Genomic DNA, 20,467 nt, shown 5'->3' with positions numbered 1-20,467 from the left:
TATGTATTCAGTCGTAAAGGCACAAGCACCCTAAATAAGGTATCAGTAAGCTTTCGGATCAGTTGCTAAAAGACGGATTATCCGTTTAATTCGTTCCCAAAATCCGTCTTAACAAATGGATAATCAGACGGACAAAACCGACGCATAAAAAAATACGTCTAAAATTTTAACCGTCCCGTATATGATTTTTTGAGCAGCTTATATCGCCGTCCCTTGATTAAATGGTTTAAGCCGCTGTCAAATGTTTTGTGACACGGGCTCACAGTCACGCTGCACATGGATGGCTAAAACACAACAAACTAACAAACTCTCCGTACTTCTGGAAACGATTGAAAGCGGAGAAAGTTATCTTTCGAACGAGATGTTTTGCAGAAAATTTGGTGGACTTTCAGTGCTGATATGGTAAATCAAAGATTTTAGCCGCGGAATGCTTATTTACTGGAATTTAACACGCTTTTGCCTCTGGATATCGCAGCGGATTCAAATCGGCGAATGTCAAACTTATGTCGAACTGAAAGGAAGTGCCTTCGAGTTCACGAAAAAAGATTGATACTGGTGTGAAGATGAATTCTGACGCGAACTGGAACGGCTAAAACACGGCATAGTGGCCTTTTGGAGCGGAGTCACAAACCTTTTAAAGAAAATTTGCTCACTGTATCGCGACGGACACAACTTTTAAGGTAAGAATTAAAACAAATTTATTTGAAAGAACTAAGCAGTACTGATCGAATCGGATTGATACCGGGGCATTCAAATGTTTTGAGGACAGTGCTTTTTTCGATTTTTTTTTTGTCAGTCGCTTCTTTGTAATGTGAAATGCCCTGATATTTTCTCGCTGCCTATGGCGCACGCGCATCCCTCGGCTTGTCATAGGAATTTCGTGTGATTTTGACACGCGATTTTACTCTAGAATGAGCAAGATAATAGACCTTTTTCGCTTCGTTGTTTTGTTGACTCATAACATATCATGTGACGGTGCTTTTGTGATTAGTCTCTTTTACAACTGGCCATACCCACGCTGGCATGCATTCTTTACTTTAAGTGCGTTGTTATACAGCCACAGAAAAGAAGCAAGAAAATAGCAAAACGACAATTTCAGCACAACTGTATTTCTTTTAAGGTAAAGGTGAAGTCGCACTACGAGCCTAAGTACGAACTTAACCTGGTTACTGTCGCATAAAGCCACTAGGCTAGGGGAGTATTCCTACTCCCCTTCCCACCCCCTCCCCCCTCCCTCTTCCTTATCAGGATGAGATGCTACTCCATCTCAGGGTTACCCCTAAAATAGGGAACTTAAGCAACGACGACGGCGACGGCAACAACAACGCCGCAAAACGATAGGTTTGTTGAGCAAAAAAAATCATTCTGCACGTGCATTTTACATTTTGGTACATTTCTTTGCCGTCCCGGCTTCAAAACAACAACGTGGAATGACCACACTAAGGTTTTGTGGAGAACGTGAACGCACGACTATAAGCCTGGTGGTTTCTAGAAGTCACCTCGCCATACATTAAACGACGGTGAATTTTTCATTTTCTTTCTTAACTTGTACGCCACTCCTGCCAATTTGGTTCCTAGATAGTTCGCGAGTTGAAATAATCGTGAAGTAGCACAAATGAAATAAAGATATATTTTCAGGTGATGTTTTCGTTGCCGTTGCCCTCGTCGTTGCTTAAGCTCCCTATTAACAGTATGTCGCCAATAGCCATTTATACACCTCGGATTTGAGAAAAATCTCTTTATAATATCACACAACAACTCCTACAACTACGCGAACGACAAAATCACATCTGGCACCTTTGCTCAGCCGGGTAGAGGAGAGGGGCAAGTCTGGACTCATCTGACGGGCCCAAATGTTCGAGCCGCTGCGCATCTTGATGGCCTGCGGATAGTGAATATCCCTCCTCCTTTTCAAGGCCTTCTTTCCAAACCTCCCCTCCTCTCAGCACCAGCTGGTACATGGCGTCTGTTAGTACTCTCTGTTTCTCCAGGTACGTGCAAAATCAAGTTTCGATTCTCTTCCTTGGAACCGATATGATGACGACATAGAGAAAGTCAAAACAAAACATTTAGTCAGAAAAAATTAGGTGCATGCGCAAATCCAGATGCATTATAACCATTTTTGGCATAATGCCACTCTTTCCAATCTCGGCCGAAAATTTATCCAACAACCCCATTTTTTTTAATTTATACGTCCTAAACTCTTCTTTCTTAACCCCGATCGTGATTCTAACTATCGGTTTTCTCTTCAGGCTTTGATTATCATCGGTACCGACTGGAAGACAACGGAAAATGGTCTCACAAACCTGGCGGCTGCTGTGTCACTCAACATGACAATGCAGGACAACCCATCACTGATCCTAGGGATGTCGACACGCTACCCTACAATTATAAGTTTGTTTGTATAGGTAATCACGCGATTTTGAGTGCAATTTGGGATAAATCAGCACGAGTAAATTTTTCAAAGGCTAACCAAGTTTCACGAGCCCGTAGGGCGAGTGCAATTTGTAGTCTTTGAAAAATTTACTCGTGCTGATTTATCCCAAATTACACAAGACAAATTATGTGATTACTTGTTAACAATATACATGCAAAAATTTGACTCTGTTTTTCTCTTATCGTGTTTATTTCGTGTCATGGCTCACTGGTCCCGCCTACATTAACGTTATTGGTTAAAAAATGACAACCTTGATTGACATGCTAGCGCTTGTGGAAACTTACAGACCAAAAATATCCTCTCAATCGACAAAGATCAAGTTCTGGAAGCATTTATCATTCTAAAGCGTTTACATTTTATGGACCTCAAGGAGAAAAGAGGTGTGAAAAGACGTCAAAACTTGTTTATTTAAAGAAGTCAACTTGTTAATGTTTTTGTCGAATCTAATTGAGGCAAAAACGATCAACATTTTCAAAGCTTGAAGCTTTTCGAACTTATGAATCAGTGAGAAATACTGTCCTCGCCAGGCGGTGCGGCTGACTGTGGCTTTTTGGGAGCTGCTGTGTTTCCCATTGGTGAAAATAGTTTATGTTCATGAAACACTGATGCTGATAATTTTGGCTAGAGATATAACTTGGCATCTGAAACGCTGCGAGAGCTGCTTGGTTGAAGTTGTTTCCACATTGAACCGATTGAGGGTCTGGCTAGCCTCCCACGCAGTCGTTTTTAGGGGACTCGTATTACCTCCTCCCCACGGGTGGGGAGGAGGTAATACGAGTCCCCTAAAAACGACTGCGTGGGAGGCTAGGGTCTGGCGAGAACGGGTTGAAAATATTGCTGGAGCTGCTGGTGCTACTATTAAAGCTGTGTCCTCGAGCTAACTGGCTGTTGATGTTTTTAGCGTGGCCGATGGTATGGGAAAGCTGTCGCTGTTCTCTTTCATCTCCTCTTTCATGTCCAGCCTGAAAATTTCACATTTGCCCTCGAAGCTTCGCTTCTCGGCGAAATATTAATTTTTTGGACAATCTCTCAGCTGCGGACATTATCAGCCGACATACCAGACGCCTGAACGGGTTTATTTACTAAATAGCAGCCACCATTACACGAAGGCTATCAGGCTCGTAATCTTCCCCGTCTTTCTTACTAACTGTTGCGTAAAACTCCTCCAGAATTTTGTTCAGGGCCTCCGGTTCGTACTTTTCAATACTTTCGTCATAGCCCTTTTGAGAAGCCCAAGACTTCCAGACTTTAAGCCAATTATTTGTGCTTTGTTGGGTGTTTTTGTTCTTAGCATTCTCCTTCAAACTCTGAATTAAAACGTTGTTACTTTCTCGTAACCTGTCCGCCATTTTGTGTTGTTGCGCTTTCGCGACTTTCCTGCCAATCAATTTAATTTCAACTTTCTGCACTCAATTTCAACTTTCTGCACTGTTTGGGATTAATTGACGTGCTCTCAGCCAATGAGCATGCTGAAATTTTTGCATGTATATTATTAGCTTGATGATCACTAACAAGGATGCTGTCAACATTCTGTAAAATACTATGCAGGCATTGTAACCTTTTTGGGGAGTTTAAAGTCTCTGGGTCAAGCAGGCATATGCCAAATGCAAAACATTTAAACTAAACAATCAGCTCAAAATCAGTAATTGTTAAGTATTTTATTGACACATCAGCTTGTCTTAACTTACCTTTGCTGTCGTTAGCTGAAGACCATGTCAAAGTTGCGTCGTAAAACGACAAAGCAAATGCAACTGACCTTTGCCTCTATTACAACTATAATTTATAGTGAGCTGCAAATGAATAGAATGCAAATGTTTGTTAGCGGGACAAATCCAGTAATCAACAGTTATTGATCCCTTGTAAATGTCTTTGAAGTTTTAGGCTAAGTTTTTAAGGATACAACTTCATGTATTAATCTACAAATTTGTTAAAGTCTTTGAGAGTTTTTATTTGACACCCTCGGCACGAAAATTTGCGTGTCGCTCAGAAACGATTTTTTTTGTTGAATTAAACAAATGAGATTCCATTGTTCCGTGGGTCTGCTTATTTATAGATCACAGAAGACCAGTGCTAAAATACAGTAAGGACATCTGTGATACACTCACCTAATGGCTCGTGTGACGCTTAACAGATGCGCGAAAATGGAATATATTCGTGTTAACTAGATTTGACGTATGTCATGCGCTGGATTTACCTCGTTGCAAGGTAGCGCAAGTCCGGATAAACGTCGCGATGAAACTGCGAGAAAATTGTCGAAATGATTCGAGGAAAAGATACTACAAAGAAAATGTTTCTAAAAGGTACGAAAAGAAGTGAATCGCATGGCACCTTTCGAACACCTTATTAATGCGTTCATTGCGTGCATCTTGTAAATATAAACGACTCTTGTATATTACACTAACTATCAACTATGTAATCCTCAAATCTAAGAGGTAAAGGCTTGCTAATAAGGGTCCTTCATTACAGAAGATAATTACTGAAGCAACTTTTTGAAATGTCTTACTTATAATGACAACCAATTTAGACTGCACGTTTTCACGATATCATCTGATTTTCCAACCGTTCATTAACACTTTAAGGCAAACTTTCCCGATATCATCTAACAGGTGCTCGCTTTTCTCAGAAATCTGTCGAAATACAATGGGATTCAATTTTCTTGATATCCCTGTCGTTATCTGAGAGATGTTAATGTTATCTGTTTTCTTAGCTATTGATTAAAAAAGATTATAAAAAAACCGTTGAACAGTTGAAAATAGCCCTCCAGTGTCTCGTGTACTCACGAACGGCATTGCATTCAGAGCTCACTGAGTTAGCTATATTTATGAACATGATGAACTTGCAGACGATCTCTGCTCTGTTCGCACTCTTTCTCGGATTGGCGGTTTGTGAAGATCATCACAACATGGCCTTGGTATGAATGTGATAACTAGTTTACTTTAGAATAACCATTTGGTCCTTCAAAAACGTGGAAATGGCCTATTGATATTTTAGTTGCGCATATCGTACAAGTGACGAACATTGCTTAACCAACTTGACATAGCAGTAGTTGCTTGCACTAGCCGCTAGACCACTGTTTGAAATTGTTACGCAGAAACACGTATAAGTGCGAATACATTAGCGATTCCAACCTGATATAGTAGTATAGCATATAGATGTAACATATCGTAACTGCATATAGTAACATGTATTGCACGACATTTTTTAATCGATGAAAGAACAAATCTTATTAGTTTTTGGTACTTAACCTGTTTACTGATATTGTATCCTAGAAATTTCTCAGTGACTACGGCTACTTATCAGCCCCCAAAAGTACTTACCAAGATTTCACAAAAGCCATACGAAACTTTCAAGCGTTCTATGGCCTTAACCAGAACGGCATTTTGGATTCCCCCACTGTCAGTCTTATGAAACAGCCTCGTTGTGGTGTTCCTGATCCAAGCAAACGCGAGCTCGAGAAAAGATATTCTACTCATGTTCCATGGAGAAAGAGACACTTGACGTATTACTTTAAACCTGGAGCAGATCTCTCTGCAGTAAGTACGATAGTATAAGATTAAAGATACTTAACAATTGTCGGGTGTCCTTCACCAAAAAATGCCCTACGCGCGTTAGTGTAAATGAAAAAACCATAACGCAGTTTTGCGACATCGCATCTTTTACAGCGCCAGCAACCGAAAACTTCTAAGGACACTGAGTGCCGTTATATTTCACAAAGGTTGTGTTTTCACGACGCATGTCTCGCAGAGTTCAAAAGTGTTGACGGGCCAACGCGACGCATGCAGTTCGCGCATAGATTTGTAATAAAGCCTTCATACCTTAGCTCTGCTTAATGATATTTATCTTGATCATGAAGGTGAAAACGGAGACTTTTTAAAACGATGACGCAAAGAGCGTCACACGACATTGGTTCAACCAGTCCAAAGAAGATACCTTGTCACGTTTTTGGCGAGATGAAAATGTAGCCTGCGAACGCAGGGGTGTTTTCGGAGTCTCAGGAGAACAAAAAGCTTTGCTTTTGCCCGGCAAGCCTTGGACTGAATTGGCATCTGGCCGAGGCTTGCCATGCGAAAACAATGCTTTTTTTCTTCCCCTGGTCTCAACATGGAAGTCGAGTGATAAGGGTCTATTGTTCTTAACTTCAATGACGAACAGGATAAGCAGAAGGAGATATTCCAGAAAGCCTTTCAGATGTGGGCTGATGTGTCCAGTTTGACATTCAGCGAAGTCAGCAGTGCAAGTACTGCGGACATCAAACTCAGGCAAGTCTGACTCCCTTGTCCCGAACTTTTACACAGTAAACTGTGCGCGTGCCTACTTTTTTTTACTGCGCATACGTTTTCATCTTTTCTTATTAATTTTTGCTTAATTATTTTTAAAAGTGCGTGATTACTCCTAATTTCCTTTTTTAAGATCCCTTTCTAAAATCTGCTTTTCCGGCATAGCCATAAACTGCGTAAAAATACATCTCTAAATTAGGGGGCACCGTCGTTACATGTTATTTCGAAGTTTTCTCCGTAATTCCTGGGAGGGCACTTTAAATCGAGAGTGGAAGTAAATCAAAGAAATAAATGCGCCATTGAGGAGAATGTCTGTCAAAGTATAGTTATGGTCGCTGTCTGGTGACAACATAAAATTTCGTCAGCAATGAAATTCTATGTCAACTTGCTTCCAGATAATTATAATGAACACGCTGGATATTTTTTCAAGCAAAAATGGCCAACAGATTTTGTGGAGGCGTGATGAGGTGCATGGTTTTGAGGAATTCTTGGAGCTGTAAATTTACTTCCTTTTAAGATATCAATCTTCAATTGATGCAAGCAATAATAATTGATTCCAGAAATATTTTGAAGTAAATGTTTCTATGGTTGCTAGTCACGTGACTCTATGTTGCCAAATCAAAATTTTTGCATTTTTAAAAGTTTTTTTTAAAGTACGTAACCTGAAATTGTGATATTTTGTGCAAATGTAATGCGCATCAATTTGAAAAACTTGTCTGATTTGCATTTTGTGATATCTTCATAAAATAGCTCTTTTGGTCATGCGCAGTACTAATATCAAGAATGAAGAATTTGAAACAATTATATAGGAGATAAATAGTACTGAAAGACGTCGTTACCTTGTATAGTCATATATTCACATTCATTCAAAAGACATTCTATGACTTATGCTAATTTAGATTTGGAAGGAAAAATTTTGCATAGGACAAAGCTTGGGAATATCAATGCAGGGATGGTAGACGTCGCTGAAAGGGAGGTGGGTGGGGAAAACCAATTAATCGGCGAAACACCAAAGAGCCCGCGGGGGAAATGAAAGAGGACGAATTTACAACAAGAGAACGCTTTTAAGATAAACCCTGAGGAAATAGCCTGAGATGGCGTGGAGTATGCCATACGAATTTAGTCAAGCAGCCAGGAATGCTTAAATATTTTTGTGCCTTATAAATGAATGAGAGTAGAATTTTAAGAGATATGAGCAACATTCCATGTATATTTTAAAGAATCATTGCCGCTTTGATTTTTAATCCTGTTATCTCTAGCCTGAATATACATGTTGTGAATATAGCTGTGTATGTCCTCATGTTTACTATTCGTTCCTTTTATTTGATGAACGTTAAAATGTACACCATGATGGCAGAGTAAAGTGGCCACATGAAATCCCCCACTAACCCTGGCGCACTCAACCATGCACTCGCAAATGACTTGTTCATTTGCTACAACACTATTATAAAAACTTTAATATTTCCTTTAAGATTTTAACTGAAAAAATCTATAAATACGACTGTTTGTAGCTTTGGGACTGGCCGACACTCTGGTACCAGTGCGGAAACCCTTTGCTCCGCTGCGTTCGACGGACGTGGAAATGTACTGGCGCATGCCAATTACCCAGAGGATGGAAGAATTCATTTTGACGAAGATGAAAAATGGACTAGCGACACGTCTGGAACAAACCTTTTATACATTACTCTTCACGAAATTGGGCACGTCATAGGGCTGGGTCATTCCGGCGTTGATGGTGCCGTCATGCATGCTGTGGCTAAAGAAGGAGAGAAAAGTGTCAGGAAGCTCCATTCTGATGATATCGCTGGAATACGAAAATTATATGGTAAGAAGTGATCTCTCATTTTCCTGTTGATCTCCACTGGCAGGCTCAAGTCACATTTCTTCGTGAAAAATACTAAAATTCATTTCATACCATAGAGATAAAGGGCATTAAAGTATTGCCGAATTCTTTTTCGGGTTTCTTTTCAGTTTTGATTGGTCGTTGATTTATCGCCTTGCCCACTTGACAAATGACCGTTAACGAGGTAACAAGGCTCGCAGGCTCAAGATCACATTTCTTCGTGAAAAATCTAAAACTCATTTCATGCCATAGAGATAAAGGACAGTAAAGTATCGCCTACTTTTCCAAGGGGTTCCACCTTCAGTTTTGATTGGTCATTGATTTATCGTCTTGCCTACTTGACAAAGGACCGTTAACGAGGCAACGAAAAACTATAGAGAATACCTTTATTTGAACGGTGGTACGTAAGGACTTCAATGGCACACTTGTTCCCAGATGTTATCATGTTGTAGAAAACATCCATTTAAGGACGGTGCCTACTATTGTTACTGCGCATACGTTCTGCGCATCTCGAGATACTCGGGTTTCCTATGGGTGGTGCCTACTAATACAGGGATATTTTTGCGCGGTTTAAATCTATGCGGAGAAAGCAGAACTTACCAAATGCTCTTGGTATCTCAAAAGAAAATTGGGGGTAACCATGCATTTTTCAGAGATAATTAAGGTTCAGTTTAGGAAAAAATGCCATACATTGCTTTATATTTTAGCGTTTTTTAGAGATATTGTTGCTTAATTTTCTCTGAAAACTGCGTGGTTACCCCCAATTTTCTTTTTGGATTCCAATAGGTCTTGCTAAGATCTGCTTTTCCCGCATAGTCATAAACCGCACAAAATACTTCGGTATTAGTAGGCACCGTCCTTAATTTGGATCAAATAGTCAGCCTTGTCTTGCAAGGGCGTACACGTAGACCTTACAAAAAATGTATCTTGACGCGCTTTTGAAGGTAAATAATTGCATTGATTTCAAATCAATATTTCAGTTAACTATGGATAATTCTTAACAAGCTTTTTTCTGACTAGTGTAAGGGAAATATATCTAACAATTATATCGGCAAAGTGACCTTGTAATGCACCTTAAGGAGAAAAAAATTTCTATTGTTCATCTCGTGAGCAGCTCGTGAACAAAGCCTTTCAAAACAGAAAGAAAAATAACAGATAAACATTAAAATGGGGTAGCACTGTACAGTTAATATAATATTATTTTATTATCTATTTTCAAAAATGAGGAAAACGACGGAATGATTATGTTTGCGCATTGTTGTTTGTAGGTTCTAAAGAAGCCCCTCTGCCTACTGCGATAACTGGAGGTACGTCAGTTTAAAAATGTTCCGACTTAATTCTATAGTTTAACGAAGGGCTCTTTATTAACTCAGTTAGTAAAATCAAATATTCGTTTCCAGCTCCACACCAACGCAAAACCACATGTTTAGTGAGTCAGCGACTGAGACATTCATTATTCATTCATTCATTCATTCATTCATTCATTCATTCATTCATTCATTCATTCATTCATTCATTCATTCATTCATTCATTCATTCATTGAATCAATCAATCAATCAATCAATCAATCAATCAATCAATCAATCAATCAATCAATCGTTCGTTCGTTCGTTCGTTCGTTCGTTCGCTCGCTCGCTCGTCCGTCCGTTCGTTTGTTCGTTCGTTCGTTTGTTCGTTCGTTTGTTAGTTTATTCGTTTATTCATCGTTCGCTCGTTAGTTTGTCAGTCAGTCCGTTCGTTCGTTCATTCGTCCATTCACTCGCCCGCTCGCTCGTTTGTTCGCTTGTTCATTCATTCAAAAACTAGTTCTGCGACCCCCATTTTTATCATGAAAATGCGGTTAGCACTTTTAGATCCAACTTCTTTCAAAGTTTAAAAACAGTGTTGGTAAGGTTTCACAACCACCTTAAATTTTCAAAAACTTAACCTTAATGCTCCTTGATTCTTTTCGCCAAATTACCAATTCTCCCCAACAGTCTCATCGATAAAAGATGACTTTTCCTTTAAGCCTTCATATTACTTCTAATTTCCATATCTTCAAAATGGTCTTATAAATTTACACACCAAGCTGACTATTACGCTTCCCAACCCCCGACATCTAATTCTTACAACAATTTAGTTTCCCTAGTAATTGTAATAAATTTTACAGCATGTTAAGTAATAGTTTTAACGAGAATTTGGCCACAAAGTTGTCTGTTGGTTTTTTCCCCTGAAAAATATAGCGAAGTGCTCAGACAAAGAACTCGGATTGTGCATCGCCTACAAAGAGAATGGCTATTGCGCGGATGTATACCGAGATGTTATGGAGGAGGCCTGCCCATACACATGCTACAATTGTAAGTTGAAGACAGATGAATTTTTTTTGTGCGCACAAGGGTGAAGAGATTGGTTGGGGGGGGGGGGGGGGGAAGTAGATTCGGCGAGAGCCCTCCCTTCGCACGTTGATTTTTTGTTGTTGTTGTTGTCTGAAAACGTATACTTTGGCTTATTCTTAGAAATTCTTAAACTTGTTCAGTTAAAAAAAGTACGTTAATATTTGGGTTTATATACATTACTCCTCACTGCAAGGTTAAATATTAATTATCTTTCTTGTATTCCATTTTTTTAAATAATTGTTCATGATCACCTATTATCTTATTTTGAAGTGTAAAGCGTCAAATAAATGCAAAGACATGTGAAAATAAGACGATAAACATATTATTTAGTAACAAACAAATGTACCACTACTAGCTGGGGTAATACACTGATATAACTAATATGACCCATAGAATGTTAGAATGTATCGAGTAAATTTTAGGAAATGTCATCTCAACTGCGTGCTTAAAATCGCCAAGACCATATTCGAAAGGATCGACTAGGTATTCCAGATGACACATTTACACAGTTTTCTTTCTTCTTGCAGGTAACGTGGGAAAAAAGGAAGTCAACTAAAATGCTGAAGTAATTTTCCTGTCACAGGAAAATTACTTCAGCCTTTTGGTTGACTTCCTTAAGTCATTTTAACGCTTTTGTTCCTGTGGAAATAGAAAAATAAAGGAAGCGGAATATCTGAGCAACAGTGTATTAAATGATTATTTCCTTTTATAAGAGGGTCCTGAAGGAGTAAAATGGTAACTGAGATTTGCCTTTTTTCACTGAGAAAATTAGATTTAGGCAAGCAACAACGAACGATAAAAACCGACGGGATTGGATCAATAAATTTTGTTGCAGCTGGAAATGGGATCTTGGGCAAAATTCTGGCGGTAATCTGGGATTTGAACAACATCTGGGCTGACAAGATGGGATTTGTAGTCCCTCCTTTCCTTCCACCCGCGCACAAACGAATTGGCGAATAAATATTAAAATTATCTGGATTTTAGCAAAGGAAAAAGAATGTTCCTAAAAGTATCAGTAGCTATCTTAGCCTGAGTATCTTAGGAAGGCCTGTTACTCAGGTATCACTATCTTTATTGTTGTTGTTATTGTTGTTGCCTTGGGTATGTTCATTAATCAAGCATTTTCGCATTTTCACCTTCCTTTACGTCACCCACTAATGACGGTGCATTGCGTGACGAACAAACGACTGCCTGCAATGCATGATAGACTGTAAAGAGTTGTAACTGCCGACATGTTTTGTCATTCTAGTAGCGATCAGATGTAATATTTTCCTGCCCTGTAAATCAGGCAATACTTCACAAATGACCATGCGATTGAAGAAGATGCAGTCTTGATGAAATGCGCAGAAAAATGATCAAAGATTTGTATTCGACCACTAAATACATTGAGAGTTTGCGCGGTGTTCATCGGACGTTACAAACAGCTCAAACCTATGCGACGAGCGACCAGAGAATCGCGCTACGATGACCTTTGGACCTGTCTTTTACTGCATGTTATATTGAGGTTAGGACATTTCAGAATGTTTTTCTGTGTGCTTTCTATGTGCTTAAGACATGTGCAAGGGCTTAAATTTATCAGACATTTATGTCTGACTCGCAACTTCATCGTTAACCGCGGAGGGTCAAATATTTGCATTTTTACGGATAACACAACACTGAAAAAAATCCAATTAGCGGCAAAAACAACAACAACAACAACAACAACAACAACGAAGGCGTTTGTTTTAGAGTCAGAGTCAACCACACTAATATTAGATATTCTATTGATTTGAGCCGCTATACATGTACCAGAATCGGGTTAGTAAGGCCCGGTTCATACGTCGAACTTTACATGAGCCGAACCTAATACCTATTAAGGTCGACCCAAATAATTAAGTTCGGCAGTTGATTCAGACGTCGAACCTAACTGAAGTCGAACTTAATTAAAGCTAAAGTGAGAAAGTAGATTTTCGTGGTCAGCGGCTGTTGTTTTTACTCAACAAGATTCAAAATGGCGGGAAAGATGAATTCTGACATGGAAGAGGTTGTTTGGTAAAATAATAAAGACAGGCCAAACACGGCTCCTACTGGTCGAGATAGGAAGAATATGACCTTCAAAGCTAATTTGCTCTTACGAGTACGTCTTTCAAAGATCTCGCGGCTTTTCTGCACGAAAGTAAGGAAGGGTCTTTGTAGATCTCCCTTAGCAGAGGCAGATTTTCTATCGTGTCGTTTACCAGGAGCCATAATCAGGGATGGAGACCGTAACGAGATGCCAATTTGACTTGTGGGCCTGTCCCCATGTATTGTACCAAGAAAATCTATTTTTAGAAACAAATTGCGCCATACGCGCGTGCGCGCACGCGTGTAAACGGCCAGGATCGCGCGTGGAGAAATTGAAATTTTTTTCCACCCGTTCAAAACGGCGTCCAAATTTTAAAATTCTGCCAGGGAATATCTCCTCAGTGCCCACATTTAAGGAATTAGACTCTCACAAAGAAAAGGTAACAATTGAAAGAAGACGGGAAAAGTTGGAATAAGCGGCATATTGATCACATGACTCTCACAGTAAAGTCAAAAAGGCGCCAAAACGGTGGCGCTGCGTGCGTTGCTACTGTTAAATGAATGAAAAAAGCTTACACTCTACGGACATGTACTCAGACAGGTAAGGACTTTTTTATCTTTAGTGAATTTTTTCTCAGCTGCTTTCCGTATCACATATAAGGTAGTAGCCACACGCAAATTTGCGTGTATTCACGCGGGTTTATGACGTGAGAAGGGGGGGGGGGGGGGGCAATTTTTTTTAAAAAAAAAGATTTTTTTGGTACAACTCATGGGTAAGCGTGGACCGCACGCTTACGGTCTTCATCCCTGATTATGCCTCCTGTATTTACTCATCTGAATTGTTTTTAAGGTTAGGCAAAGAAGGGCGATATTCCATAACAAACCTCAAAATGTTTTTGCGGGTTTTTAGTTTGTTTTGTAGTGCCGACATTCTTTCGCGGAGGTTGACTTCTGAAAGAGTTTTATTATAAGGTTATCGAGGTAACCTCTGTTGCGTAATCTCTGTTTGAATAGAGTAATGTTTTCTTCAAATTTTGTTTTTGAAGATTTTGTTCTGAGAAGTCTTGACGCTTCGCCTTTGATATAGCCTGTATTGGAAAGTTTCTGTCGGTTTGAAGAGCGTGTGCACTTCAAGAATATATTCTTTTTTTTTTTAATCTTTCGCATCTCAGACAAGTATATTCAGTTGTTTCGAAAGGAGAAGAACAAGCACATTCCTCTTTTCCCGCCATCTTGCTCAGAATAAAGTCCTTTGCGCATGCCAAGTCGATGGAACGCGCAGACCTCGGGGATAGATATAATTTATATAATTTGTACGTAACGTATGCATTTGGTTCGGCACATGAAAAGTTCGACGTCTGAATCGAAGTCGAACTTTTGCCGTTCTATTCGACTGGCGCAGTCGAATAGAACGGCGAGTCGACCCAAATACAAATCTGTCGATCCTAACTGATTCATACGTCGATCTTTACATGCGCCGAACCAAATGATTAGGTTCGGCTCATGTAAAGTTCGACGTATGAACCGGGCCTAACTGGGGACAAAATGAAGTCATATTAAGTAGTTCTCATCTTCGGGTAAAAGCTGGAAATCTACGGCCTGATATTACCAATTAGGATCGTATTATCATATTATCAAAGGAATCTCTGAGACATTTGATCTCTTCATTTGGTCGCCACATATTAAAGCTGGTGTCGAAATTTGTTGGTCTTAGCAGCTTCAGCGTATTGAGTCAGTCTGTGCAGTTGACATTAATTAAAAGCGGATATAATTAAGAAGTCTCTCGATTAAGTTACCGTGTACCTTCAAGAGAGAAAATTTTTGAATTTTCATTTTTTTAGATAAAAATAAACTTCCTAGTAAGTTCTTACAAACAAAAAAAGAATTTTCGAAAAAGAGTGAGTATTTGCCGAGAAATTGGGGCGTTAGCGATTTCCACCGGAAGTTAAATTTTACTTTGATTGACAGCATATTGCTGCCGGTGTAACCACCCGTTGCGATATTTGCGCGAACGGTCTTTCTATAGTCTTGTATCCCTCACGTTCTCGTACTTCGGATATCCTGTATTTATTGGAAGAACTTGCGTTTCTTCGAGTACGACACTGACATTAAAGAAGACGAAAGCTTTAGGCTACACTTTAAAGTGGGTAAAGGTCTTAAAATCTTCCAGCGAAGCGAATATTTGGAGACTCGCTTGTTAATGTTTTAATTCGTGGGTCGGTGAATCGCGCTTCATGAGCTTCCTTTTTGCGGCTGAACGTTGTCAGATCACTTGTGTTCGGGTGCGTAAAACGTAAGTCTCGGCAAGCGGAAACAAAACAAAAAAGCAATTGAAAAATTACGCTAAGAATCATGTCCTATATCTTGATCTTTTCTCACGTCGCTCGTCGCTTTAAGATAACTAGTAAAGGGAAAGCCGCTGCTTTTGCTTGTAGCGTTTTCACAAAGACTTACTGTATTACGGTAATTCTCAAAGCGTTAAAGGGAGTCGGCTCTTTTAAACGGTTCCGTTTAAGCGTTTTCTTTCAAGCGTCAAACGGATACTTGTTAAGAATTTGGGACGTTCATTCAAGAACGAATTTTCACCCGAACTTTCGATAAGCAATTTCGAAACTTCGCTATTCTCAACAATATTTCGCTCGAATAGATTTATTCGCCGGCTCTTCGACTGAAGAGCGGCAAGAATTTTTGTTTTGACTGAGAAAATACGTGCGGTTACGGTGGTTCCCCGATAATTCCGTAGCGCTGATAATTTTACCCTCCTCAGCCGCTTCTGCTTCGGCCTAACAGCTTTGCTTGATGAGGTCGCCTTCAGTCCCCATTTTGTTTTTCCCATAATCGTTGCATATTACAAAGTCGACGTGCGCGTACAACAAACACCGCAGATATCCAACAAAATGGTGAAGGAGTTGATTACTCTGGAACGTGAGTACGCGCAAAACTGCGAGAAAATTTTCACAGGAGGTGACCGGAAGAAAAAGTAGCTTGCAAAATGATTGGCTACTTTTCGATAAAGGCGTTAGGGAGCGGTACTTGTTTGTGTAGCGAGAATTTTTTTTCAAGCGCAGTATTCTCAAATTTTAATTTTCGCTTGCAGGGGACACTTTCAAGAGTTACAACTCAACAGCGATTTGGCCGATTTCAGTAAAATTTGGCCAGATGCTACAAAAATATATAACCAACAACAACATGTCGGGAAATTCGATAATTCTAAAAATTCTTTCCTTGAAAGCCATTTCCGTGCGTTCACTCCGCATGATTTTTTCGCAGTTTTGAAAATGTTTTGTAACTTTTAAACGAAATCGAATTAAGGAAAACTCCAACACGTTTTTTAAGCTTTTGGGATCCTGACCTGGAGGAAAAAAAAAACTTCCAAAATATAAAAATCGCATTGAGCTGGAATTCTTGAAAAAGAACCTGGACCTCCAAGTTCCGACTTTACGGAAAACCTGGGAAACTATTTTCTTGGAAAAGCAATGAAATATTTGAATACCCAGTTCTATAAGCTTTAATTTGATATAGGGTTTTGGGTATCTGTGATGTAACTGAGAGGCGCTATATCCGTTTAACTGAGGCCACCCCTGAAGGTACACGGTAACCTTAACGAAATGAACTTTGGGGGCTGGTATTTGTCCAGAGTAGTAAACAATCTAAATAATAGCACAAAACAAGACAAACAATTTTAAACAGCATTTTATTGGAAAAGCAATATACGAAAATGTTACAAACAGCACAAATCTTCGGTCTTCATTATCTTTGATTTGCTTCAAAGGTGGGAAATATAGAACACGAAATACTGAGGCACCGCTGGTCAACTTAGACATCATACTTTTATAGCAGCGCTCTTCGCCTCATCGTCGTTAGCAGTCCTTTCACGTGCTTTTAATATTTCTTACTGTTACCTTGCAGCGAAGCCCATTTTCTTATAAACCAAAGCAGCCTATAACGGCAAGTTTAAGTAAGCAAACCTTTAAAAAAAAGCCAAGAGTGCACACCTTTGTTAAATCAAAGACGACCTTGGCCTTTCATAGAATTCTTAAGACTTGGCAAAGTCACATCTTTAACATACTTCGAAGTTGCACGGCGATTGCGATGTTTCGTCTTTTTGTTAATTCTAATTCATTTACTTGCTCTTAAATTACCGAAATATATAATATTCAGAAAACTGAAGCGGTAATATCTCCTATTCTGTTGGTGGAAACATTTTTCTGCGGCTAAGAACATTGCACTAAGGCCGGGGATGTTCTAGGGAAATGTTTCTCGAGGAAAGCTAGGTTCGCCTGATTCTCAGTTTCAGATGAAATCACCAGCTCACTTTACTGTAACTGCTTCTCATAACATGTTTAGTCAACATCCGGAACTCGTTAAACGAGAACAACTGTCAGATAAAGAGTAAGATTTCTTGTCCCAATACTGAAAGACTTACGTTTGTACATATCATCTCCTGTAATAGCCTTTAAAATAAGTTACATGTAAAATACTAGGTACTAATTCGATTAATGTTAGCTGAAAAATGTTTAACATGATACTGAAAGGATAAAACTTACTAAGCGATGCGCAATTCTGAAGCATAAAAAAACAATTGCCCAAGCAAAAGCATCCCATTGCTACAGCTACACCTTGACAAAATGTCACTTACAAGAGCCTGCAAAATGTTATATTACTGCCTGAGCGATCTCCTCTTCAATAACCGTACATTGAACTGGATAAGGACAAATAAGAAGCACTTCCTGTGATTTTTTGGCAAAGTTCTTAGCGGTGACAGCTCTTCTCAAGTACCGCCATCGGTTGAGGGGCACAGTCAGATCAAAGAACTGGCACGCGCTCTCGACCAAGTAGTTGACGTCAAATTCGCAAATCCTGAGTCCGGTCAGACCTTCTTCCTCTCCCTTTTGCTTGTATTCTCTGGAAACGTCTAATGAAGCTGACGTCGAAATATACTGTGATGTGTATCCGGGTCGACTGCCACAGTTGACGTGCGATAAAACAGTTCTCTGGGCAGTGATATCTTTTGGAACAATCGACTGTGGATCCTCGTTAGGTCGCAGTATGCGATAAAGTTTATCTCCCAGTGCCGTGACTTCCGGTGATTTCGCTTCTGATCCTTCTACGTTTTCATTATCTGAAGCGTCTGGATCCTCTTGCAGTTCACCACCATCTGACAGTTCACCATCGTCTGAAAATTGGCATCCAACGGCATCAAACTGGGATTCGCAGGGAGCAACGCATCCGAATTCTTCACAACAGGCCATCGTTTCCACACTGCAGCATTTTTTTGTGCCCGCATGCCTGCAGCAGGGAGCATCTTCAATGCAGCACTGTTGATCACAACATGAGTTTTCGTCCTTACAGCAAACTTCGTCTTCACAGCAAAAGGCGTCAGTCTTGCAACAAACGTTACCACATGGTTTTGGAAAATCTGTATAGCAGCATTGATTGTTACCTACACACACCGGGGATTTATTGGGGCAACACGTGCTGTCTTTACTACCTGGTGTACAGCACACTCCATCCTTGCAGAAGTATGTTTTGCAGCCCCAGAAATTGCAGTGTTTGTGACAAACTTGGTCACTGGTCAAACTTGATCTGAGTTGTTTCCCTCTCTGGGAGACAGTCGAGATCCGTTCCTGCATTTCCCTGCTTATGCTGCTACTCTGATCACTACTGCCGTCTGCTTCGTGGCCCTGATCACGATCCGCTTCTTGTTCCCTACCACCATCAACTTCACGGTTCTGGGTCTCATCTAATTCTTGTCCCAAGGCAAACCAACTTGCAGCGAAGATGACTAAGGTAATGCATGCTATCTTGCAAGCCTTCATTGTCTCTAAGCAGGAGAGAGTTTTCTGTCCGAAACAGTTCACCAATTATATTGTAATTCCAACATCTTTAAATACATCTTTTAAATTGAAAATACAAATACGCTAGTAATATTAATAGTAATACTAACATAACTGCTTTCAAAAACACTTACATTAATTCTTATCGCTCAAGGACCGCCACTAATTACAATCAGAAAGCGAACATTGCCGAGGTCAACCAGTCCTAATACCAAAATCTAAGACAGAGACAGCATTTCGTTTGATTTAGAAGTACAAATTTGTCGGTTCTAATAAAAGCTTGATTACTTTACTACAAGATATACTGTATCTCATACAGCAAAATTGTCTTAAGACTGATCAAGAAATCTTTACCAGGTTACTGTGGCTACCATTATGTCTTCCCGCTGTGATGGTCCTCAAAAGGTTCGTTACAGTGAAATGCCTTCAGGGGAGCTGTGATTCTTCGCAGATATTTGGATTTAATTGTCGTGGAAGACTAAAGCTGTCTTTCGGTAGAAATCGTTCAAACTTTCAAAATACTGGAAAACAAACACTTTTTTGATCGCGCACAAATTACTATTAGAGTTTATAATAAGGCAACCTCAGTTTTCGGGAACAAGAACAGAACAAGGGGAACCCAGCGAGAACATCTAAGGACAATACTCATGTTTTATCCTGTGTTCCCAGATCGATTTGTGCCCTTTTAAAGACATTTTTCTGTAAGCTGATACACTTTGATCTGTTCCTATGCTTTAGCTGAAAACCTTTAAGCAGCAGAAAGTATTTGAAGGGACGGAATGTTATTTCCCGAATTTACAAAGGTGTTTTTGGCTTTAGGAAAATTCTAGGAGTAACCCAGTTGATTTTTTTAAACTTATGTTACTAATTTTTTATAATAGTGACTAGCATACTTGTAACTGATGATTTTCCGTGTATAGATAGATAAATAAATAAATAAATAAATAAATAAATAACCAAAAGGTGTCGTTTTCTTTTTTTTTTTTTTCGAATTTTTAACATCTGTGCCTCTTCGATTTCGAAAACGAAAGAATTTTTTTTTGAGCTGATATTATGCCGAAGAAAAGTAAAAGATTTTCTTGAGAAATAAATCCGGATTTCTGAAGTGATTAATGCCTTCCGAACGGTTATCATCTGAAATTAACCATTTGGTGACCCTGAAAAAAAAAAAAAAAAAGATCGGAAAGTAGTGGAGAAAAGCGATTGTGAGTTAAATACTGAAATCAAACTGCGTTGTTTATGTGGGAAAACAAGAAAAGAATTTCAACAAAATACATTACGAACACATGAACATTAATAATATTAAATAATTTTCTAATATTAACAGAAAAGTTCACCGGCTTACAATAATCGCTTACACTAATCACCAGGTAATATACGTTCCCGCAGTTGTTCTATTATATAAAGTTATTACAAAGGGCTATGAGAGCGGGAGAGAGACTTAAAGTAATTACTGTGTGCTCAACTTAAGGACTACACTTAAATTATTACTAATACCTAAGAAACATTGCTTATTTAATGATATTGTAGACCGGCGCAGGCAGCCAGACCTAATATCGAGAGATGTGCCATCACAAACACAATGATTGATTTATATGAGTGCTTATCAATATACCTGTTAATAAATGCTTGAGGATTAAGTTTAAAACAACAC

The 20,467-nt window shown here is 39.3% G+C and overlaps 2 protein-coding genes across 4 annotated transcripts; one reads left to right on the top strand and one right to left on the bottom strand.

Annotated features, from left to right (window-relative positions):
* Positions 1 to 285: 285 nt before the first annotated feature.
* LOC146473677 (matrix metalloproteinase-19-like) lies at positions 286 to 11,601 on the top strand. 3 transcript variants are annotated; one of them, XM_085117735.1, is made up of 7 exons: positions 286 to 680; positions 5,707 to 5,970; positions 6,590 to 6,696; positions 8,226 to 8,539; positions 9,826 to 9,864; positions 10,781 to 10,894; positions 11,461 to 11,601. In XM_085117735.1, the coding sequence occupies exons 2-7, from the start codon at positions 5,842 to 5,844 to the stop codon at positions 11,487 to 11,489; spliced, it is 732 nt and encodes a 243-aa protein (XP_084973861.1). In that variant the 5' UTR covers positions 286 to 680; positions 5,707 to 5,841; the 3' UTR covers positions 11,490 to 11,601. The 3 variants fall into 3 exon arrangements, with proteins under 3 accessions (XP_084973861.1, XP_084973860.1, XP_084973859.1); XM_085117734.1 differs by lacking the exon at positions 286 to 680 and adding an exon at positions 2,068 to 2,408; XM_085117733.1 differs by lacking the exon at positions 286 to 680 and adding an exon at positions 4,765 to 5,348.
* A 6,030-nt stretch (positions 11,602 to 17,631) lies between these two features.
* On the bottom strand, positions 17,632 to 18,836 carry LOC146473676 (uncharacterized). Its single transcript, XM_085117665.1, has one exon. The coding sequence runs from the start codon at positions 18,793 to 18,795 to the stop codon at positions 17,632 to 17,634; it is 1,164 nt and encodes a 387-aa protein (XP_084973791.1). The 5' UTR covers positions 18,796 to 18,836.
* Between the last annotated feature and the right edge of the window lie 1,631 nt (positions 18,837 to 20,467).

This window comes from Pavona decussata, unplaced genomic scaffold (genome assembly GCF_977016875.1).
Source record: "Pavona decussata unplaced genomic scaffold, jaPavDecu1.1 SCAFFOLD_92, whole genome shotgun sequence".
NCBI lineage: Eukaryota > Metazoa > Cnidaria > Anthozoa > Scleractinia > Agariciidae > Pavona > Pavona decussata.
Note: the sequence above shows the minus strand (reverse complement) of the source record. Positions and strands in the feature narration are given on the sequence as shown.

Coding starts and splice junctions, on each gene's coding strand:
- LOC146473677 (XM_085117733.1), top strand. CDS start 5,259: ATGAACATGATGAACTTGCAGACGATCTCTGCTCTGTTCGCACTCTTT. Junction 5,349..5,706: donor ATCATCACAACATGGCCTTG/GTATGAATGTGA, acceptor ATTGTATCCTAG/AAATTTCTCAGTGACTACGG. Junction 9,865..10,780: donor GCCTACTGCGATAACTGGAG/GTACGTCAGTTT, acceptor TGAAAAATATAG/CGAAGTGCTCAGACAAAGAA.
- LOC146473676 (XM_085117665.1), bottom strand. CDS start 18,795: ATGAAGGCTTGCAAGATAGCATGCATTACCTTAGTCATCTTCGCTGCA.